Source organism: Bos indicus x Bos taurus, chromosome 19, assembly GCF_003369695.1.
Source record: "Bos indicus x Bos taurus breed Angus x Brahman F1 hybrid chromosome 19, Bos_hybrid_MaternalHap_v2.0, whole genome shotgun sequence".
Taxonomy (NCBI): Eukaryota; Metazoa; Chordata; class Mammalia; order Artiodactyla; family Bovidae; genus Bos; species Bos indicus x Bos taurus.
In genome coordinates, this window is record NC_040094.1 from 15,863,483 (window position 1) to 15,886,275 (window position 22,793).

At 40.8% G+C, this 22,793-nt stretch overlaps 1 protein-coding gene across 1 annotated transcript in view; it reads left to right on the forward strand.

The window, feature by feature from the left end:
- SLFN11 (schlafen family member 11) overlaps positions 1 to 15,983 on the forward strand; it is a 24,384-nt gene extending 8,401 nt beyond the window's left edge. The window contains exons 2-5 of the mRNA XM_027517030.1: positions 1,767 to 2,836; positions 4,038 to 4,166; positions 12,201 to 12,924; positions 13,244 to 15,983. Coding sequence (XP_027372831.1) covers positions 1,780 to 2,836; positions 4,038 to 4,166; positions 12,201 to 12,924; positions 13,244 to 14,054 — 2,721 coding nt within the window. The 5' untranslated portion in view covers positions 1,767 to 1,779 and the 3' untranslated portion in view covers positions 14,055 to 15,983. The remainder of the gene's footprint in view (positions 1 to 1,766; positions 2,837 to 4,037; positions 4,167 to 12,200; positions 12,925 to 13,243) is intronic.
- The last annotated feature ends 6,810 nt before the right edge of the window (positions 15,984 to 22,793 follow it).

Sequence of the window (22,793 nt, forward strand, 5' to 3'; positions counted from 1 at the left end):
TTTAAACCACATCATGGTAATTTGATGGATCCTAAACCATAAATCTCCAATAGTCATACTCTTTGTGTCTTTCACAGCAGTTAGTGTGCTCTTGGTGAGTGCCCATTAAATGTTTCCTGTGCTAAAAAAATTAATAAATGAAATATTTCAATGTCATGCTTCAGTATATAATCAAGCAAAAGAAAAAAAAATTACTGTCTAGGTTGTAACACAACCCTGAGTCTTAAGAGCTCTCTCCTCACTATGGTAGTGTTGAGTTTTGTTGATTTGCTCAATCACTCCCAAATACAAGTTTTTTGGCATCATAAAGTCTTAGAATCCATTATCTTTCTTTCCCCCCATTTCTCAGGTCCACCCTCTGCCCTGGCCATCTCTGTTTTGTTAGAATGCATAGTCCAAAAGTTCAACTACTTTGTTACTCCAAATTCATACGCCTTGCTGCTGCTGCTGCTAAGTCGCTTCAGTCGTGTCCGACTCTGTGCGACCCCATAGACGGCAGCCCACCAGGCTCCCCGATCTGTGGGGTTCTCCAGGCAAGAACACTGGAGTGGGTTGCCATTTCCTTCTCCAATGCATGAAAGTGAAAAGTGAAAGTGAAGTTGCTCAGTCGTGTCCGACCCTTTAGCATGGACTGCAGCCTACCAGGCTCCTCCATTCATGGGATTTTCCAGGCAAGAGTACTGGAGTGGGGTGCCATTGCTTTCAGATGCCCTACTCACCTTTAAAAAATTTTGGAGTAAAAGTTTTCTTTTTTATGTCATGAATAATTTCAAATTTACAGGAAAAAAATAGAGAACAATATAATGAACACCAGTTTGCCCACCACCCAGCTAATGGATGAAATCAATTTTAAAACTTATTTAGACACTTTTCAAATATACACAGAGGTAGAGAGAAGGCGAGAATAGGAGAGTGAATCTCCATTTATCAATCACCCACCTTCAATAATCATTGATTTTTTTTTTTTTGCTAATAAGTGGTACTGCTAACCACTCAATTGCCCAAGCCAAAAATCCAGTTACTAAATTTTAATCCTTTCTCCTGATCTCTAGCTGGTCAATACAGAGCCATGTTAACTTTTATCAATATTTTCTAAATGTCTCTCAGAAATATTCACACTTCTTCATTCTCATGGCCCCTACCTACTGTGGCGCAGGCTACCATCATCTCTCTCTCTCACTCAGGTTACTGCAAAACCGTCCCTACTGGTTTACTCCTCTCTAATTAGTTCTCCACCTGTAAATAATGTGCCCTCTGCTCTTAAAAATTAATCATGCAATAAAATTTACTTTTGGGGTGTGCAGTTCTATGATTTCTAGCACATGGATTCATGTAATTACAACCACAATCAGGATACAGAACAGTTTTCTCACCCCAGCAAACCCCACTGTGTTATCCCTTGTAGTTACCACTTCCCTCCCCATAACCCTTGGCGACTATGGATCCGTTCCTCAGTAATGTGTCTTTTACAATGTCTGTGTGCTCATGTCACTCCCTTCCTCAAAAGGCTTCTTGGGCTTTCTACTGTTGTAAGCCCTTTTCCGACTCTCAAGTCTCCTCTCACCACTTCTCATCTCCCATTCTCTGTCACTCTTTTTTTTTTTCAGCTCAGTGTAAACTTTAAAAAAGTTTTATTTTATTGAAGTATAGATGCTTCACAAAGTGATTCTGTTATACATACTTTACAATAAATTAATAAATGCATTTTTGTGTGCTATGCAATCTACTGCTTCACCAACATGAGATATGTGTTTTCATGGTTTCAGTCGCAGAATAAACATGGAGAAACATTATTCACGTTTGGCGGTAGATTCATCTTACCCAGACTTGGTCATCAATGTAGGAAAAGTAACTCTTGGTGAAAGTAACAGAAAAAAGCTGCAGAAAGTTCAGAGAGAGAAAGAGAAGGTGAAAGTGATCCAGGCTGCATGTGCTTTATTAAACTCAGGAGGAGGAGTGATTCAACTGGAAATGGCAAACAACGATGACAATCTCGTGGAGATGGGACTGGATTTAGAAGAAGCTTTGAGAACACTTATTCTGTTTTCAAATCTGCAAGCTTTCTTCGAGACAAAGCAACAAGGGAGTTGTTACTACATTTTTGTGAAGTCTTGGAGCAGCGACACTTTGCTTGAAAACGTTTTTGTTAAGCCCCGCATTTGTAGCCTGAGTTCTTCGTTATACTGTAGATCCGGCACTTCTGTGTATCTCATGGATTCAAGAAAGGCATTCCATTTCCTGAAAACCAAGAAAACAAATGCAAAAATCTCAGGGAAAGAACCTGTTGGTGAAATTTCCAAGGTTATACATCCAGACCTCCATGACGTGGATCCTACTTACTGTGTTTTTCAAAAAGACCATTTTGAACGTGGTGAAGTCATGCCTTTTCCCGAGTCTCAATTAATAGAGTTTAAGCAGTTCGCTACAAAACACATTGAACAATATATGAAAGACACGATTCTAGAGTATATCCCTGCATTTGCAAACACTGAAGGAGGCTATCTTGTTATTGGTGTGGATGATAAAAGTAGGGAAGTTCTGGGCTGTGCTAAAGAAAATGTTGACCGTGACTCTTTGAAAAAGAAAATAGAAGAAACAATACAAAAATTATCTTGTGTCCATTTTTGCCAATCTCGATGCCAGATAGATTTCACAGTCAAAATCTTGGATGTGTTAGCCGAGGGAGAGCTATATGGCTATGCATGTGTAATTGGAGTGAAGCGATTCTGTGGTGCAGTATTCTCGGGCGTTCCCAGTTCCTGGATGGTGAATGGTAAGGATGTTTGCAGCCTGACAACTAAGGAATGGCTAAGCATGATGATGGATACAGATCCAGGTAAGATGGAAAAAACTCCCTTCCTGTCTTTACTGCCTCTTCAGAAACTCCAATTAAACATATTTGCCATGGCTTTGACTTCTCACATCCATTAAACTCTGTTTTTTTTTTAATCTTCAAGTATCCTACTTTCCAAACAGGAGAAAATTTGGCTGGGTGATGACAAGCCTGAGTCCAGTGTCTTATAATGGGCAATTTCCCACATCAGATGAAAAGAAAATTTGGGGGGGATGATTGCCTTGCAGTGGTGTATTGGAACTGACTTTTGGCTGTTTATCAAGATTTATTAAATTTGCAGGATTGTTGTGAGCCAGTTGTTAAACAGTTATTAAAAATCAAGTTATACAAACAAAAATCAAGTTATACAGTTCCATAAATTATATTTAAAACAAATGTAGTAAATAAAAAACCCAATTACTTATAATACTACATTTTAAGATGATGTGTGCGAGGTTACTTACATCTATTGTATCTGCATAATGCTGCTACTGCTGCTGCTAAGTCGCTTCAGTCGTGTCCAACTCTGTGCGACCCCATAGACGGCAGCCCACCAGGCTCCCCCGTCCCTGGGATTCTCCAGGCAAGAACCCTGGAGTGGGTTGCCATTTCCTTCTCCAATGCAGGAAAGTGAAAAGTGAAAGTGAAGTCGCTCAGTCATGTCCGACTCTTAGCGACCCCATGGACTTCAGCCTACCAGGCTCCTCTGTCCATGGGATTTTCCAGGCAAGAATACTGGAGTGGGTTGCCATTGCCTTCTCCATCTGCATGATGGAACTACTCTAAAATGATATGTTATGATGCATGTCTCCCTGACTCTCCATTTAGTGACATCATATTGGTAGCTTAAAATTGTCCATGGTGGGAATATTTACACCACAGAAAAGTGTACTAAAAGAATGTGCTCTATACCATAGAAGAAATAAAAACAAAATGCTATTGAGATACAGAGAGTGGTGACTTACATTGAATGGAAACACATTCAAACTTCCAGATAACATCTCTCTTATGATGGATTTGGCAACTTTCATATGTGATAAAGGCACTTGTCCATACAGGGTGAATGGGGTGTTATCTTGCTATTATGTCTCAAGTCATGCCTAGAGAGCCATACAATACACCCACTCATATAAAGTCTTTTTCAGTGGTGAAGAGATGAACTAACATGTCAGAATAACATGAATTTCTTTTCTTTTTTGTTAAGATCTTACACAGCTGTGCAAAGACTTTGAATCTCAGCTGAGTCTGTCTAACAGCCCTCCTCAGAGCAGACCAGTGTACTCCAAGAAAGGTCTGGAACATAAGAAGGATCTCCAACAACTCTTATTTCCAGGTAGCAACAATGGTTTGCCTACTTGACACCAGCCAGTTTCTGTGTTAGTAGAAGGGAGATAAACTGTTATGTTTGTTATTTAAAGTCCGGAAAGTACACTCTGCAAAGCCTGTGTGTACAAGGTAATAGTGCTACAAACATACTGATGATAAGTAGTTTAGAAATGAACCCTCCCTGACCTCAGTCACTGAGGCAGTATCACGTATAGAATCCAGGAACATTATTGCCCTTAAAGACCTTTTCGTCTTGTTCTTAAATAAGACTGATCATCAGTATTTCTGGTTATTTTTAAAAGTACAGATACCTGGCTCCACACTCCAGACTTCATAAATTAAAATATCTGAAGATAGAACCTTGTAATGTTCATTTTTGCAAGCTACTCACAGTATTCTGACCCTCATTCATATTGAGAACTTTTGATCTAGTTGAATTAGAGGCACACATTGAACTAAGAGCAAAAAAACTGCCCTCCTCTACCGAATTTACCAGAGGAGTGCCAGCTATGAATATGAAGATATAAGATTTACATCAAGATGGAACACAAAACAAATACAATGAAGATCAACTACAACATGCATAAACATGTTTGGGTTTGCTGCTGCTGCTGTTAAGTCACTTCAGTTGTGTCTGACTCTGTGTGACCCCATAGACGGCTCCCCGTTCCCTGGGATTCTCCAGGCAAGAACACTGGAGTGGGTTGCCATTTCCTTCTCCAATGCATGAAAGTGGAAAGTCAAAGTGAAGTCGCTCAGTCGTGTCCGACTCTTAGTGACCCCATGGACTGCAGCCTACCAGGCTCCTCCGTCCATGGGAGTTTCCAGGCAAATGTTTGGGTTTGCTAAGTCACTTCAGTCGTGTCCGACTCTATGCGACCCCATAGACGGCAGCCCACCAGGCTCCCCGGTCCCTAGGATTCTCCAGGCAAGAACACTGGAGTGGGTTGCCGTTTTGTTTGGGTTTAGAACAGCACAAAATTGTGCTTCAGGACCAAGGATAGCATCTGTCCTCATTCCTCGCTCCCAATATGTTAGGCTTTACCTGCAAGTCCATTGCTGTCCTCTTTCTATACTTCTGGAGAGGAAAAACCACTGGATCAGCTATATGCAGTAAGGTAATGGCTTATCTGGCATTAGAATCTGATACATAAATGTCCTTTTGTTGTTGTTTAGTCGCTAAGTTGTGTCCAACTTTTTTGCCACCCCATGGACAGTAGCCTGCCAGGCTCCTCTGTCCATGGGATTCTCCAGGCAAGAATACTAGAGTGGGTTGTCATTTCCTCTTCCAGGGAATCTTCCTGACCCAGGGATTGAACCCGAGTCTCTTGCATTGGCTGGCAGATTCTTTACCACTGAGCCACGAGGGAAGCGTCCTATGTATGTGGAAAGGTCTATTGAGGACCATTAAGTTAATAGATAATGATGTTCCAATTAAGATTTCTTTTTCACCTTACCTAGTTGAGCTCTTTGCATTCATTTGCATATCAACTTATATTTTACTAATTGTCCACAATAAACAGTACTAAATCTAAGAATAAACATAAGCATTGATAATTATTTTTTAAATTCAATAAATTCTATTTTAGTAGAGCTTATTAACATTGAATATACTATATCTAAAAACAAAACACTGGGCTTTATGCTCATAGAGTGATAACCTATTATTGTGGTATAAAAAATAAATTTTCCAGGAATCACACCAAATATTTGAAGAACAGACACTATTCAAATTATTCCAGAGTCAAAAAAAAAAGGAAAATTCCCAGTTTATTTTAAATGGGAGTAACAGTAATTGCAAAACTTGACAGCGATAGCATACAAAAGGAAAACTCAGACTAATCTTCCTTATGAATGAAAATGCAAAGACAGAACTCCAGAAATGAAAGGATGGATCAACCTTAAGAGAGTAATTATTATAATCCACCATTTCTTCATGCAGAAAATTTTATGATTGTCCTCTTATATACTGAAAAAGCATTTGAAAAGCATGAATATACATTTTAATTTTTAGAAGATAATAAAATAGCAACCCATAGATAATTCTTTAATATTATATTTATATCTATGTATTGATATCTATATCCATCAATGTCCCCCAAAGACCATTATGTTAATAGGGAGATATGAGAAGCATTCTATTAAATTTGGGAACAAAAGCATTATGTGCACTATTACAACTTTTGCGCAGTATTAATTAGCCAATGCCATTAAATAAGAGAAAGAAATTAAAGGGATAAAAACTGAAGAACATAGGATCATATTCAAGAGAATCCAATGGAAAACTATTATAAACAATAGAAGAATTCAGATTGAATACCAATAGTTATATTAATAACATTATATGAAGCACATGTCAAAATTAATATGCAAAAATTCAGTTTCCTAATATAACAAACAATCTACCCAATTTTCAATAGCAACAAAAAGTTCAAATATCTAAGATAAGCTGATCTGAGAAAAAATTTTAAATAATACTGAAGGACACAGAAGAAAAATAAAATGGAAAAACATGTTATATTTTTGAAGGGAAGAAAGCTGTCAATTTTCTCTAAGTTATTTTATAAACTTAGTGAGATATTAATTAAAATAAAAAAAACAAGAGATTAACTTAACTTCACTGGAACTTAAGTGAAAAAATAAGTAAGAAGAGCCAGGAAATAAAAATCTGAAAAAGAAGAGAATAAAGAAGGGCACTCCAGATATGAAATCACTATAAAGCCTCAAATAGAAACAGAGTAATATTGGCATATAATTAGATCAAGGGTACAGAATAGAAGATCTGAAAATAGATGCAAACACATATCAGAATTTAGTTCGTGATGGAACTGGTCTCTCAACTAAGGGAGAAGAATGGGGATGTTTCAATAAAGAGACATTAGGATAACTGGGTGGTAATTTATTTTTAAAAAGATAGATTCATGATTTATACTATATACCAACATAAGCTCTAAATCAATCAAGAATTTTAAAAAAAAATCAAAGCCATAAGTTTTCTAGAAGAATACATTCATAAATGTCTTTATGCTTTTGGCATGAGGATTAGAACAATTAAGATTCAAAATCCAGAAGCCATGAAAGTATACTGATATATATGATTACATTAAAAAAAAAAAAAAGCAGTGTGCATGGTTAAAACAACTAAGTACAAAGTCAAAGGGCCATTGACCAGCTAGGAAAAATATTTGCAACTGATATTACAGAGGCCCAATGCCTCTCATATAAAAAAAGCTTCCAAAAGTTGATAAGGATAAAGAACAACTTAACAGAAAAATCAACGTAGTTCAGAGCAAATAAAATTCAAATGGCTTTCAAACATTTGAAAAGATGCCTAACAGTAATCAAAATAAGACATGTAAATTTAAACAAGCTATCATTTGTATCTACTGGATTGTTAAAAAAAAAAATCTGATATTATCATTTGTATGCTATACTGCTATTTCACAGCATTTGTATGCTATGCTATGCAAGTCTTCCCATTCATTACTGGCAGGGATACCTATTGGTACAACCATGGAGGACAATTTGGCAATATCTACCAGAAGGACAGATGCATTTGCCCTTTTATCCAGTAATCCCACTTCTGGGACTTTTAAAATTATTATTATTTTGGCCATACCACATGGCTTGTGGGATCTTAGTTCCCTGACTCGGGATCAAATCCAGCTCCTCACCAGTGAAAGTGCTGAGTCTTAATCACTGGACTGCCAGGGAGTTCCTGGGAGTTTATACTTTATATATACCTGTATGCACACTAAATGTCCAGGGCTGTGTACAAGGTTACTCATTGTAATGGGCTTCCCAGGTGGCTCAGTGGTAAAGAATCTGCCTACCAATGCAGAAGACATGGTTTGATCCCTGTGCAGGCAAGATCCCCTGTAGGAGGAAATGGCAACACACTCCAGAATTCTTGCCTGGGAAATCCCATAGACAGAGGAGCCTGGTGGACTACAGTCCATAAGGTCTCAAAGAGTCAGACACGACTGAGGATTGAGCGAATGAGAGTGCACTCATTGTAATATTCTTGTAATAGCAAAAGGTTGAGACAGGGGCTTCCTTGGTGGTCCAGTGGTTGAGAGCCTGCCTTGTAGCATTGGGGTTGCAAGTTCCATCTCTGGTCAGGGAACTGGGATTTCATATGCCACGGAGCAACTGGAGAATCCATGGTTTGCGATGAAAGGTTCCACATTCTGCATCTAGGACCCTACACAGCTAGGTAAATAAATATTTATTTTTAAAAAGTTGGAGCAAACACACAAGAACCCATCAACAGGGACTTATGTCACATCCATAAGATGGCATGTTAGACAAATGTGGAAAAAAAACAAGGAAGTTCTTGGCACTTGTATAGAAAGATCTCCCACACATATTGCTGGCCAAAAAGATGTGAGGGCTGATCGCTTGTATTTACACGAAGAAGTTTTGGAAGAATAGGTGAGAAACTGGCAAAAAAATAAAAAGGTCTGTGTTAGGGGAGTAGGATGGAGTTGAAGAGGGAGGAAAAGAGGAAACAGGAGTAGAAGTGTTTTGGTATTTGGACTATGTGGATGTATTACCTAGTTAGAACTATTTTTTAAAGCAAATTTTCATTTTCAGGGTCTGCTATTATTAGATTCTGAACTCTCAACGTGGTAAATAATCAGTTCAGTTTCGGTTTTGCAGTGGGAGTCCAGATACTACGGATAGGGAAATCCACTATTGATTGACAGTAGTTTAGCTTCAGATGAAACACTATAAACGTTTCTTGAAAGAAATGTAATGACTCTCTGGAATTTTGTCTGTGCCTGGCATTATGGATACTAGAGAAAGTCAGGGGTTAGAGTACTGGGTCAGATCCGACCAGCCCCGAAGGACCTCCATCCTGGGGTCCTGAACTGTGAGGTGCCCTCACCTGATTTCTTGTAGTTGGAAGAGCCATCAGTCCAGATACTTCAGGGATGTGTGTGTAACGGTTTCCCTAGACCATCTACTGCATAGCACAGGGAACTCTGCTTAATATTGTGTAACAGCCTAAATGGGAGAAGGTTTTGAAAAAGAATAGACACTAGACATGTGTATATTTGTGTAAAAGAATCACTTTGCTATATACCTGAAACTAACACATTGTTAATCAACTATACTCTAAAATAAAATACTCTTAAAAATATTTACTTATTGGACTTCCCCAGTGGTACAGTGATTAAGAATCCATCTGCTGACACAGAGGACTTAGGTTCGATCCCTTGTCTGGGAAGATTCCACATGCCACGGAGCAACTGAGCCCATGCTCCACGATTGCTGAAGCCCGTATGCCTAGAGTTTGTGTTCTGCAACTAGAGACGCCATCAAAATAAGAAGCCAGCGTACCACAGCTAGAGAGTAGCCTCTTCAACTAGAGAAAAACCTGTGTGCAGCAATGAAGACCCAATGCAATCAAAAATAAATTAATACATTTATTTTTAAATTTTATTTATTTAAGCCGAACTGGGTTGCAGCATGTGGACTTTTAGTTGTGGTATGCTTGCAGGATCTAGTTCCCCAACCAGGGATTGAACCCAGGCCTCCTGCATTGGGAGTGCCCAGTCTTACCCACCGGGAGTCTAGGGACTCCCTAATATAAATTAAAAAAAAATTCACACACACACACAAACACAAAAGATTTCCCTAGATCCATGGTGAGATTAGTGCTTAGTATGGATATGAAATTCTGTGAGAACCCTGAGGAGAGAACAAACATGGGGGTTCTGGAAGGACTGGAAGGACTAAGATGTCAAAAGTAGAGGTTTTTTTTGGAATCCCCTTGCTTTTTCTAAGATCCAGCCAGGTCTTAGTTGTGGCACACAGAATCTTCCACCTTTGTTGCACCATGTTGGATCTAGCGCCCCAACCAAGGAATCCACCTGCAATATGGGAGACCTGGGTTCGATCCCTGGGTTGGGAAGATTCCTTGGAGAAGGGAACAGCTACCCACTCCAGTATTCTGGCCTGGAGAATTCTATGGACAATACAGTCCAGGGGGTCGCAAAGAGTTGGACACGACTGAGCGACTTTCACTTTCAAAAGTAGAGGAGGGCATTCGAGTCTCAGGGAACACCTACACAAAGGCACAGAGGCCCCAAGTCACATGGAGAGTGGTAATTACTCTGGTGCACATGGAGTGGTTGACATTTTATTGACACCTAGTCTGGCCCCTGTCATTAAGTGCCATGTAGAATATCAAAGAAATGAAAGGGACACATTGCCTCCACATAATTTCCTTGGGAAGCATATCCCATTATGTAATTAAAGAAAAATAAGAGCTATTTGATGAGGAGGAGGTGCTATGAACATCAAATGCTTTAGTGACATGCTCCACTTAGCAGCAGGGGTAGTCTGTGTGGCTTGCAGGGCTGTGCAGTAGAAACAGCGAGAGGGTCTGGTGTCCGAGACACCACTGGGTCCAGCCCTCGGCTCTGCCACTTCCCAGTGATGTGACCATGGGCCAGGCACTTGACCTGTTTGAGTTCCCATTTACTCATATGAAAAAGAGAACAGTCATTATATCTGCCTTGCAAAATTGTGAGAACCACAGATGCATGTCAACTCCCGGGTATAATCAACAAATGATGTGTTTTCTTATTTTATACTTCCTTTTGGTTTGGTTTCTAAAGCTGCATGTTAAAACATATCCTTATATCGTCTGTCCATCCAAAGATGCATGGTTCCCCCTATCTTTTAAATATTTATTTATTTATTTTTGGCTGTGATGGGTCTTGTTGCTGCTCAGGCTTTTCTCTAGTTGTGGCAAGTGAGGGCTACTCTCCAGCGGCAGTGCGTGGGCTTCTCATCGTGGTGGCTTCTTTTGTCATGGAGCACGGGCTCTAGGTGCTCAGGCTTCAGTAGTCGTGGCACGTGGGTTCAGTAGCTGTGGCTCCCGGCCTCAAGAGCACAGGCTCAGTAGTCATGGTGCATGGGCTTAGCTGCTCCGCAGCATATGGGATCTTCTTGGATCAGGGATCGAACCTGGGTCTTATGCATTGGCAGGAGGGTTCTTTACCACTAGGAGTCACCAGGGAAGCCCTCCTCCCACTTTTTAACATCTCCAAAATCCAGATGTGTCTCATCATAGATTCCATCTCCTACTCACCACCACCCAGGTTACAGGCAAAATCAAGTTAAGCAAACATCTGGTACACGTGAGAAAGCACCACGGCAAGGAACAATAAACAACCACCAATGAAATATGGGTAATTTCACTGGAAATCAACACTACAGATCCAGATTCTAGAATGTGATCTGATACCGCCACCACAGAATGACAATGGTATCCTCATTCCTCCCCCCACCTCTTTGGAACAAATGATCATCGACATAAGTTTAAAACCCTACCGGGCAAAGTTTATTCTCATGTCACAACATTGCTCCTTGCTCCCTCATGTCAAAGGAAGACTCTTTGTTACGGGTGCAGTCTTACATAGATCTGTGGGTGAGTGATGCTTCAGCAGAGTTACCTCAGAGTCTGATCTCAGGGTCTCCCAGTGCAGGGCTGCATGGAGTTTCCTGCTAGTAAAGTTCTCATGGCTCCATCTTCTCCACTGACATTTAATGACCACCTTCTTCTTGGAAGGGCTCTTCCTACTTCCATCAGTGGGGACTGTTCAGGGGCATTTTGAGATTCAGGTGCTTTAAGAGTAGCAAGGGAAAGAATAACTTCTCAACCAGCTACAAAGAGCACACACTTTATGCTATTTCAGTTATTCCTCACCATAAAAGATGTGCTATTTTTGTAAACATGGATTTCTGTTCGTTTTACAGATGAGGGAACAGTCTTAGGTTAAGAAATTTACCAGGGTCATAAACATAATAAGCACATAGGCTTAGATGAAGTGTGTCAGACTGTCAAGGCTTCTTTTTCTTCACTGTAATATAATGATGTTGGCAAAAGAATGTATATAAAATATGTAATTTATAATAATTAATAAGATTACAATTTAAGTATAAGTATTTAGCAATTTTGATTAATTACAATTAATCATAAAAACGTGACCTTTGCCCTTAAACATATAATCTTTTCCATATCTAGTGACACCAGGATGTCTGACATATACCCCTGAATCTCTCCAGAAGGAACTGTTCTCGCAGAATGAAGGTTTGGAGGAATTAATAAATACGCAAATAGACCCATCCTCCCAGGGAATTTTAATCCTTTCTACAAGCTGGGCTGTGGACCTGAACTTGGAAGAGAAGCAAGGAGTCATCTGTGATGCTCTGCTGATAGCGCAGAACAGGCCGCCCATTCTCTACACCATCCTCAGGGGGCACGACGCAGAGGGGCAGTCCTATTGCACTCGCACCGCCTTCACTCTGAAGCAGAAGCTGGTGAATACGGGAGGCTACACGGAAAATCTGTGTATCACGACCAAGGTCCTCCACCTGAGTCCCGAGGGCGGTGCACAGTCCTCGGCAGGCTCAGGCTCTGTGATTGATTATCCCAGTTCCTATCACCTTGCAGACACTCAGCAAATGGAAGCTTTGCTGCAGTCCCTTGTGATCGTCTTGCTTGGCTTCCGGTCTCTCTTGAGTGACAAGCTCGGCTGTGAGGTTTTAAATCTGCTCACAGCCAAGCAATATAAGATCTTCTCGAAAAACCTCCGCAAGAGCAAAGAGTTGTTTATCCATGGCTTACCTGGCTCAGGGAAGACGATCATGGCCATAAAGATCATGGAGAAGATCAGGAACACTTTTCACTGTGAGACACAGGAAATTCTCTACATTTGTGAGAACAAGCCTTTGAAGAATTTTATCAGGTAAGCAGTTGGATTTTTTTTTTTTTTTTTGGCCGTACTGCATGGCTTAAGGGGATCGAACCCAGGCCCATTGCAGCAAAAGGGCCGAGTTCTAATCATTGGATGGCCAGGGAAGTCCCAAGCAGGTGGATCATAGAGTCAGCAAATGAGGTTCTATCTAAATTCACTCCACATCCCTGACAACCTGAATCACCTTGTTTCTTGAGAGTAAGATGGTAAAATGATCTGTGGCAACAATACTGTATTTGTAGGAGTATGATCATTTTCTTCCTTTACTGACTCAAGAGAAAAGTGGGATGTGACTTTTTTATTTTCACAGGGGCAAAAATATCTGCCAGGCAGTGACCCGGAAGAGCTTCATGAAATATAACTTTGAATACATTCAACATATCATCATAGATGAAGCTCAGAATTTCCGCACTGAAGATGGGGAGTGGTATAGAAAGGCGAAAACCATCACTCAGAGAGACGTGGATTGCCCAAGAATTCTCTGGATCTTTCTGGACTACTTTCAGACCAGCCACATGGAGCGCATCGGCCTCCCTGCTCTCTCAGCCCAGTATCCAAGGGAAGAGCTCACCAGAGTGGTACGCAATGCAGGTCAAATAGCTGGATATCTACAACGTGTATTGCAGAAGGTCAGGAAAAATCCTCCATGTAACATCCCCCATGAGCCCCTGAAGATGTGCCTTAAAGCTGAATGGGCTCAGGATGTTCAGGGAACCTTAAATATTAAGAAGAACTTAACTCTGAATGCAATAGTAACGCACGTGGCAGACACCTGCAAGCTTCTCTTTGAAAGGGGCTATTCTCCCAAGGATGTTGCTGTGCTTGTCAGCACTGCAAAAGATGTGGAGAAATACCGGCAGAAGCTCTTGCAAGCAATGAGGAAGAAAGGGATAATGTGTCTCACCAATGAGAGTGACGTGGAGGGTGATCACGTGGTGTTGGACAGTGTCCGAAGATTCTCAGGTCTGGAAAGGAGCATTGTGTTTGGGATCCATCCAAGCACGGTGGAGCCGGCTATCTTACACAACGTTCTTGTCTGTCTGGCATCCAGAGCTAATCAACAGCTACATATTCTGTGGCAGCGTAAGGATAAAGAAGTATTCCAAACCAAAATGGGATGAGGCGATTTGCTCTCTCAGTATCCATGGATGCAATCTGATTGGTGTTGGAAGAAACTTGTCTTTTCCATTCATGGGTCAGCTAGAGATTTGGGCAGAGCTGACATACAGAATCTGGAACTTCCCTCTCTGGCTCTCTCCTTTCAGGGATTCCTCCCCAAACTCCTGGTAGCTATTGTCCCAAATTCTGCCCCTGATTCTTCCAACCAGAAGGATAGTGGTTTTCTGAAGGAGCTTTAATCACCCTGCACAGCACAGACTGTGACCTGCCCTATGGCTAAAAGCCATAAAAACAATACATTTGTCCTGTGGCCATTGTTTCTTCTAAGTCTGGACCCTTATAGTGTATTTTTTTAAAAATTTGTCCAGGATCTATAGTTAATCTGCAGAAGGGTGGTCTGGTTGGGACTACTTGGCCAAATTAGAAGCAGAATTCTTGTTTCCAGAATTCTTGACATTTCTGTATGTCGCATTGATCCAGGATTTGGGAGATTCCCAAGATAGTTCAGACAGCAACTTAGTGGGTCTTAATAATTTTTGGCAGAACAGAGAGCACTGTACAATTATTTAATCTTTTACAATTGTAAGTTCCATTTTTTTTGTCCTCAGAATATCCCAGATCAAGCTTTAATCATGATAGTAAGCATTGATTGTCACTTTACAAAGAAATAATAAGCCAATATAAAACAAAACTAAAGCCATTTTCTCTTTAAGTGAGAGCATTAGAAACCAAAATCTGCTTCTAAAGGTGCACACAGGTTATTAAGTAAACAGAACTAGGAAAAATACAGTCTTTACAGATCAACTTCTCAACTCCGCTCTACTTAATGTTCTATAACATATCAACTTAAAATTTAAATCAAGTATATTCTTGAACTGTAATTTCCCCCTTTAGTTTTATATTTTGGTGGGCCAGTCTTATGGACTGAACATTTGTGTCCCTCCAAAATTCATAGGTTGAAGCCCTAACGTTTAGTGTGGATCTATAAGGAAGTCATTAAGGTTAAATGAGGTCATAGGAGGGGGTCTTGATCTCCTAAGATTGGAGACCTTAGAGAAGAGACACCCAAGAGCTCTTTCTGTCTCTTTCTCTGTCCACACACAAACACGAGGTCAAGTGAACACAGAGAGAGATGGTGGCCACTTCCAAGTCAAGAGAAAAGGCTCCAAGATGAAACAACTCCTACTGACACCATGATCTTAGATTCTCAGCATCTAGAACTTTGTGAAATAAATTTCTGTTCTTTAAGCCACCCAGTCTGTGGCATTTTGTTATTACATCCTGAGCAGACTAACATAGCCACAAAATTATTCTTCTAACTAAAACACTGATAATAGTGTTAGTTGCTCAGTCATGTCTGACTCTTTGCAACCCCATGGACTATAGCTCACCAGGCTCTTCTAACCATGGAATTCTCCAGGCAAGAATACTGGAGTGGGTACCTATTCCCTTCTCCAGGGGATCTTTCTGACCCAGGGATCGAACCCAGGCCTCCCACATCGCAGGCAGATTCTTCACCATCTAAGCCACCAGGGAAGTCCTGCTACTTAATAACGCTAATGCATTTCTTATTTTTCTGTCTATACAAAACATTTGAAAAATGTTTCTGGTTTAAAAAATAACCACAAAATATTTGTACAACTAATGGAAATTTAAAACATTACATGACTAATATTCCACTTATTACTAGTCCTATTCTACTCCCCTTCTCCCATATTATAAGTTGTAAATTTTTCTTTCTCCTGTCTGTGTTTGCACATGGAATTCCACCCTCTTGACTTGAAACTGTAGGCTCTTCTAACTTCAGCAAAATAAGGAAAAAGTGTTCTTTCTTTCTGAGTGCATTAAATAAGCTACAACACTGCATCAAATAGTTATCTTTGTAAATGCTGTTTCTAATAAAATTGGTTTTGTAAGGTCCCTGGACTTGAGTTGCAATGTCTGTGAAAGTAATTCTTTAAAAATCTAATTCTGGAGCAAAGCCTGCCAACACGTCCTGCCCACGGTCCACTGCACACAGTGGGGTATCTCTCCAGAAACTCGCTTCTGACCTGTAAACTCCCCCATCCATTAAACCACTGGTGTCTCTGTTGCTGACTCCAGGCTGTTTCTTCAGTCTTGAAGCTGGGCAAGCACAGGCCTTGTAGGCCTGAGGGTGCAGTCCAGTAACTGGTGGAGCCAACCAAGAAACCAAAGAAACTCCCACTAGTGCCAAGATGTTGGAAAACACAGGATGGGGAATGGAAAGGTGCAGGGACTGTCCATGAGACTGTGGGGCCTGGAAGTTGCAGTGGTAAGCCTGGGGTGTCTGTCCTCGCTGAAGGAGGGCCACCAAGAGATCTGGAGAGCAATGGCCTCTAATGGCTCTGCTATTGTATCAGAGTGAGCCTTCTCTAATTGGCAAAGCTATCTTTCAAGAAGGATTTGGTATTTCTCTTGTGCCTCTGAGACGTAAATAATCTATCTGGGCTCTCTGGAACTTTAATCTTACATGACCTCTAATGGGAAATAGATGGGGAAACAGTAGAAACAGTGGCAGACTTTATTTTTGTGGGCTCCAAAATCACTGCAGATGGTGATTGCAGCCATGAAATTAAAAGACGCTTACTCCTTGGAAGGAAAGTTATGACCAACCTAGATAGCATATTCAAAAGCAGAGACATTACTTTGCCAACAAATGTCTGTCTAGTCAAGGCTATGGTTTTTCCAGTGGTCATGTATGGATGTGAGAGTTGGACTGTGAAGAAAGCTGAGCACTGAAGAATTGATGTTTTTGAACTGTGGTGTTGGAGAAGACTCTTGAGAGGCCCCTGGACTGCAAGGAGATCCAACCAGTCCATCCTAAAGGAGATCAGTCCTGGGTGTTCATTGGAAGGACTGATGCTGAAGCTGAAACTCCAGTACTTTGGCCACCTCATGCGAAGAGTTGACTCATTTGAAAAGACCCCGATGCTGGGAGGGATTAGGGGTGGGAGGAGAAGGGGATGACAGAGGATGAGATGGCTGGATGGCATCACCAACTCAATGGACATGAGTTTGGGTAAACTCTGGGAGTTGGTGATGGACAGGGAGGCCTGGCGTGCTGTGATTCATGGGGTCTCAAAGAGTCGGACACGACTGAGAGACTGAACTGAACTGAACTGAAGGATAAAGAAGGAAAAAAGAGCTTTTAGGTAAACTCTGTAGAAATAATTATGTTTGGGGAATGTCTATCTGAAATAGTCTCCCTAGATTTTGGTGACTTTGAAAATGAAGTTGAAAGAAGAGAATTCATGAGTCATTTCAAACAGGATAAAATATTGAAATATTAATTGCTGGGCAAGTCTTTATCTACCTTTGTTTGCTTAGGAGAGGAAGACTAAACATTACGTTTTCCAATCAGGAAATGCATGATTACTTGCTTCTTGGTTTGTTTGTTTTTTTTTTTTTTTTTTTTTTGCCAGAGATTAACATTCTCAAGGGTTAAGATTATAATCAGTCATAATTCTTGTAACCAAGTTTCTTTATCCATCACATTGTGATCAAGTGTTTGTGCCTTTTTAAAAGACTTTTGACATTTGTTATTGCTGTACTCTGATGTTTTAGCAAAAGTGCTTCATCTTCAAGAAGATTCGTAGGAAGGGCCTCTTGACCATAACAGGTCTCTGATAAATTTCATCTTACACTGCTTAACTGATAGCTCAGTTGGTAAAGAATCCACCTGCAATGCAGGAGACCCTGGTTCGATTGATGGGTCAGGAAGATCTGCTGGAGAAGGGATAGGCTACTCACTTCAGTATTCTTGGGCTTCCCTTGTGGCTCAGTTGGTAAAGAATCCGCCTGCAATGTGGGAGACCTAGGTTCTATCCCTGGGTTGGGAAGATCCCCTGGAGAAGGGAAAGGCTACCCACTCCAGTATTCTGGTCTGGAGAATTCCATGGACTATAGTCCATGCAAACAGTCGGGCACAACTGAGCGACTTTCACGGGATACTGCTGAACTGAGTAAGAACTTGAAGAATCCTAATAGAAGACCTGATGGCTTCATAAAAAGTTAACAGAAAGACTGGTTACTGAATGACCTGGTAAATATGGTTATAACATTTATGGGTTTTGTCTGGAATGTTACTGTTTTTGATCTGTGTTTTTCATATATGAAGAAGCCCTTTTGCTCAAGTTGGCTATGATTTATAGCCATTTGGTAAACTACACCTGTGGGTAGAATTAAAGCATTTTTCATCTCTACCTGGTCCCTCCAGAAGTTAGAGACTCTTAAGTTCTGAGCAGCCTTCTCAGGGGGTGATAGAGACTATCTCCGGGCATGTGTAGGAATCTTAATGTTTTGGGGACTGAGAGACCCACCAAGTATAGCCTGAGAGATGCCTTTGGCACGGCTTCGCTGGCTTCCAGAAGCCTTTTGGGAATTCTGTCCGAGACTCCCAAGGAGTGCTCCCTCAGTCAGTTTGGAGGAGTCTCATTGCATGGTGTTAGGAGAAGGCAATGGTAGCCCACTCCAGTATTCTTGCCTGGAAAATCCCATGGATGGAGGAGCCTGGTAGGCTGTAGTCCAGGGGGTTGCACAGAGTCGGACACAACTGAAGCGACTTAGCAGCAGCAGCAGCATTGCGTGGTGAGACTCTGAGTGTGGTCAATTGACTAGGCTTATTTTGCAAACAAATTGCTTTTGATGGGCTGTGTTTGGTGGAATGAGGGTAATTTTAGAGAGAACAATATTCCAATTCTGTTCATTGAGCTCTGTATTTATGTAAGTTATTGTGCTAGCCATACTTTTGCCCTGATGTTCTGGATGGAAAGAAAAAATTATCCAGTGAAATTGTCACAGAGTAAAACTACTCAGGAAGTGTGACACTGTTTGTTTAAATCTACCGCTAAAAGCACATGTAGGGGAACTTCCCTCCGGGTCCATTGGTTAAGAATCTGTAGGGAACACAGGTTCAATTCCCAGTTTGGAAGATCCCATATGGTGTGTGGAAAACTAAGCTCGAGTGCCACAGCTACTGAGCCCCACGTGCCCTAGAGCCCATGCTTCGCAACAAGAGAAGCCACCGCAATGAAAAGCCCACGCTCCACAACAGAGAGTAGCCCCTGCTTGCCACAACCAAGACCCAGCGCAGTCAAATTTTTTTTTTCTTTTTTAAAAAGCTATAAAGAAGCACACAAATAAAATAAATACATTTTTAAAAGAAAAAGCACACATAGGGGCTTCCCTGATATGTGTGTCAGTTGCTCAGTCGTGTCCAGTTCTTTGCGACCCTATGGACTGTAGCCCACAAAGCTCCTCTATCCATTGGGATTCTCCAGGCCAGAATACTGGAGTGGATTGCCATGCTGTCCTCCAGGGGATCTTCCTGACCCAGGGATCGAACCTGCATCTCTTACGTCCCCTGCATTGGCAGGTGGGTTCTTAACCCACTAAACCAACCTGGGAAGCCCCTGATGGTTCAGTAGTTAAAACCCTGTGCTTCTATTACAGGGGGCTTGAGTCTGATTCCTGATCAGGAAGTTCCACATACTGCATGGTGTGGCCAAAAAAAAAAAAAAATTTTTTTTTAAAGCATATGTATAATGCTTGTGTAACAATTGGATAAAATATATGGCCTATAAAGCGTTTCCTCATTAACATAACCTCTAAGCCTGTTCATGAGATCTGATTAGTTTTCCCTGAACATGAATGATTAGGTGAATATAAAGGAGGCCTAGGGACACAATCTGAGTCTAGACTAGGAGCCAACACCCCATCAAGTGTTGGATATTTTAATCATCAGTGCTTTCTATTGAAAGATTTGCAATTAAAAAGAGAAATGATGGAAGAATCTGCACATATTGAGGAAGTCAGAAGGTTTATACATGGCTGAACTTAAATTTTACTGACCAGAGCAGCCCAACTTGCGGCCCTTCAGACACGCACTGTGCATCTGCTTTGGCCACCGAGGAAGGGAATGCACTCAAAAGTCAAATGGGAGTAGCTGTGGTTCAGACAACCAAATTAAAACTAGGTGGCCTCTGTATACGTAATTTTGGACATGCTCTTGTATTACTGAAAACTTGAGTTTTTTAAAGGTTTATTTATTTTAATTGGAGTCTAATTACTTTATAATATTGTAGTGGTTTTTGCCATACATTGACATGAATCAGCCACAGATGTACATGTGTCCCCCATCCTGAACCCCCTTCCCACCTCCATCCCCATCCCATCCCTCAGGGTCATCCCAGTGCACCGGCCCTGAGGACCCTGTCTTATGCCTTGAACCTGTACTGGCGATCTATTTCATACATGATAATATACATGATTCAATGCTATTCTCTCAAATTATCCCACCCTCACCTTCTCCCACAGAGTCCAAAAGTCTGTTTTTTACATCTGTGTCTCTTTTGCTGTCTCACATATAGGGTGATTGTTATCATCTTTCTAAATTCCATATATACGTGTTAATATACTGTATTGGTGTTTTTCTTTCTGGCTTACTTCACTCTGTATGATAGGCTCCAGTTTCATCCACCTCATTAGAACTGTTTCAAACGCATTCTTTTAATGGCTGAGTTAATATTCCATTGTGTATATGTACCGCAGCTTTCTTATCCATTCATCTGCTGATGGACATCTAGGTTGCTTCCATGTCCTGGCTATTATAAGCAGTGCTGCAATGAACAGTGGGGTACATGTGTCTCTTTCAATTCTGGTTTCCTCGGTGTGTATGCCCAGTAGTGGGATTGCTGGGTCATAAGGCAGTTCTATTTCCAGTTTTTTAAGGAATCTCCGCACTATTCTCTATAGTTGCTGTACTGTTTGCATTTCCACCAACAGTGTAAGAGGGTTTCCTTTTCTCCGCACCCTCTCCAGCACTTATTGTTTGTAGACTTTTTGATAGCAGCCATTCTGACCGGCATGAGATGGTACCTCATTGTGGTTTTGATTTGCATTTCTCTGATGATGAGTGATGTTGAGCATCTTTTCATGTGTTTGTTAGCCATCTGTATGTCTTCTTTGGAGAAATGTCTGTTTAGTTCTTTGGCCCATTTTTTGATTAGGTCATTTATTTTTCTGGAATTGAGCTGTAGGAACTGCTCGTATATTTTTGAGATTAATTGTCAGTTGCTTTTTTTGCTGTTATTTTCTCCCATTCTGAAGGCTGTCTTTTCACCTTGCTTATAGTTTCCTTCATTGTGCAAAAGCTTTTAATTAGGTCCCATTTGTTTATTTTTGCTCTTATTTCCATTACTCTGGGAGGTGGGTCATAGAGGATCCTGCTGTGATTTATATCAGAGAGTGTTTTGCCTATGTTTTCCTCTATTTCTGGTCTTACATCTAGATCTTTAATCCATTTTGAGTTTATTTTTGTGTATGGTGTTAGAAAGTGTTCTAGTTTCATTCTTTTACAAGTGGTTGACCAGTTTTCCCAGCACCACTTGTTAAAGAGATTGTCTTTTCTCCATTGTATATTCTTGCCTCCCTTGTCAAAGATAAGGTGTCCATAGGTATGTGGATTTATCTATGGGCTTTCTATTTTGTTCCATTGATCTATTTTTCTGTCTTTGTGCTAGTAAAATACTGTCTTGATGACTGTAGCTTTGCAGTATAGTTTGAAGTCAGGCAGGTTGATTCCTTCAGTTCCATTCTTCTTTCTCAAGATTGCTTTGGCTATTCGAGGCTTTTTGTATTTCCATACAAATTGTGAAGTTATTTGTTCTAGTTCTCTGAAAAATACCATTATTAGCTTGATAGGGATTCTACTGAATCTATAGATGGCTTTGGGTAGTATACTCATTTTCACTGTATTGATTCTTCCAATTCATGAACATAGTATATTTCTCCATCTATTTGTGTCATCTTTGAAAATCTTTCATCAGTGTTTTATAGTTTTCTATATATGGGTCTTTTGTTTCTTTAGGTAGATTTATTTCTAAATATTTTGTTCTTTTCATTGCATTGGTCAATGGAATTGACCATTAATTTCTCTTCTTAATTTCTCTTTCTGTTTTCTCATTGTTAGTGTATAGGAATGCAAGGGATTTCTGTGTGTTAATTTTATATCCTGCAACTTTACTATATTCATTGATTAGTTCTAAAACTTGAGTTTTCTGAACTGTATTTCAGACTGGGACAAAAACCACAGGCAGGTGTGGTATTATCTCTGAAGGCAGTTATTGCTTGTGTTTTGCTTAATTGTCATGATCCCCTCTGCGTTGTGGTGATGTCTCAGATAGGGGGTTTTCTAGCAGCCTGATCCCCATGTGAGAAGAATATGGAGCAGAGCCAAGGTGAATCCCCAACAGACCTACAGTGTAAGTGAGAAAATGTTTGTTGTAAGCCTCTGAGGTTTGGGAATGGGTTTTTTCCTGCACCATGACCTGGCCTATATTGATGTGTATGTGAAGCATGTCAAGTGAAGCAGAGCAACAAAATGGAAAGGGTCTTGGACTTTGATGACCTTCTCAGAGGAATAATGGGCTTCCCTGGTGGCTCAGTGGTAAAGAATCTGCCTGCCAATGCAGGAGACACAGGCTTATTCCCTGGATTGGGAAGATCCCCTGAAGAAAGAAATGGCAACCCATTCCGGTATTCTTGCCTGGAGAATCCCATGGACAGAGGAACCTGGTGGGCTACAGTCCATGGGGTCGCAAAAGAGTCAGACACGACTTAGCAACTGAACAACAACAAACAACAGAGGAGTAACACAGCATTTTTTACTTCTCTATGAGAAATAGGAGGCAGTAGAGCAAAATTGGTAAGAGCAAGGGCTC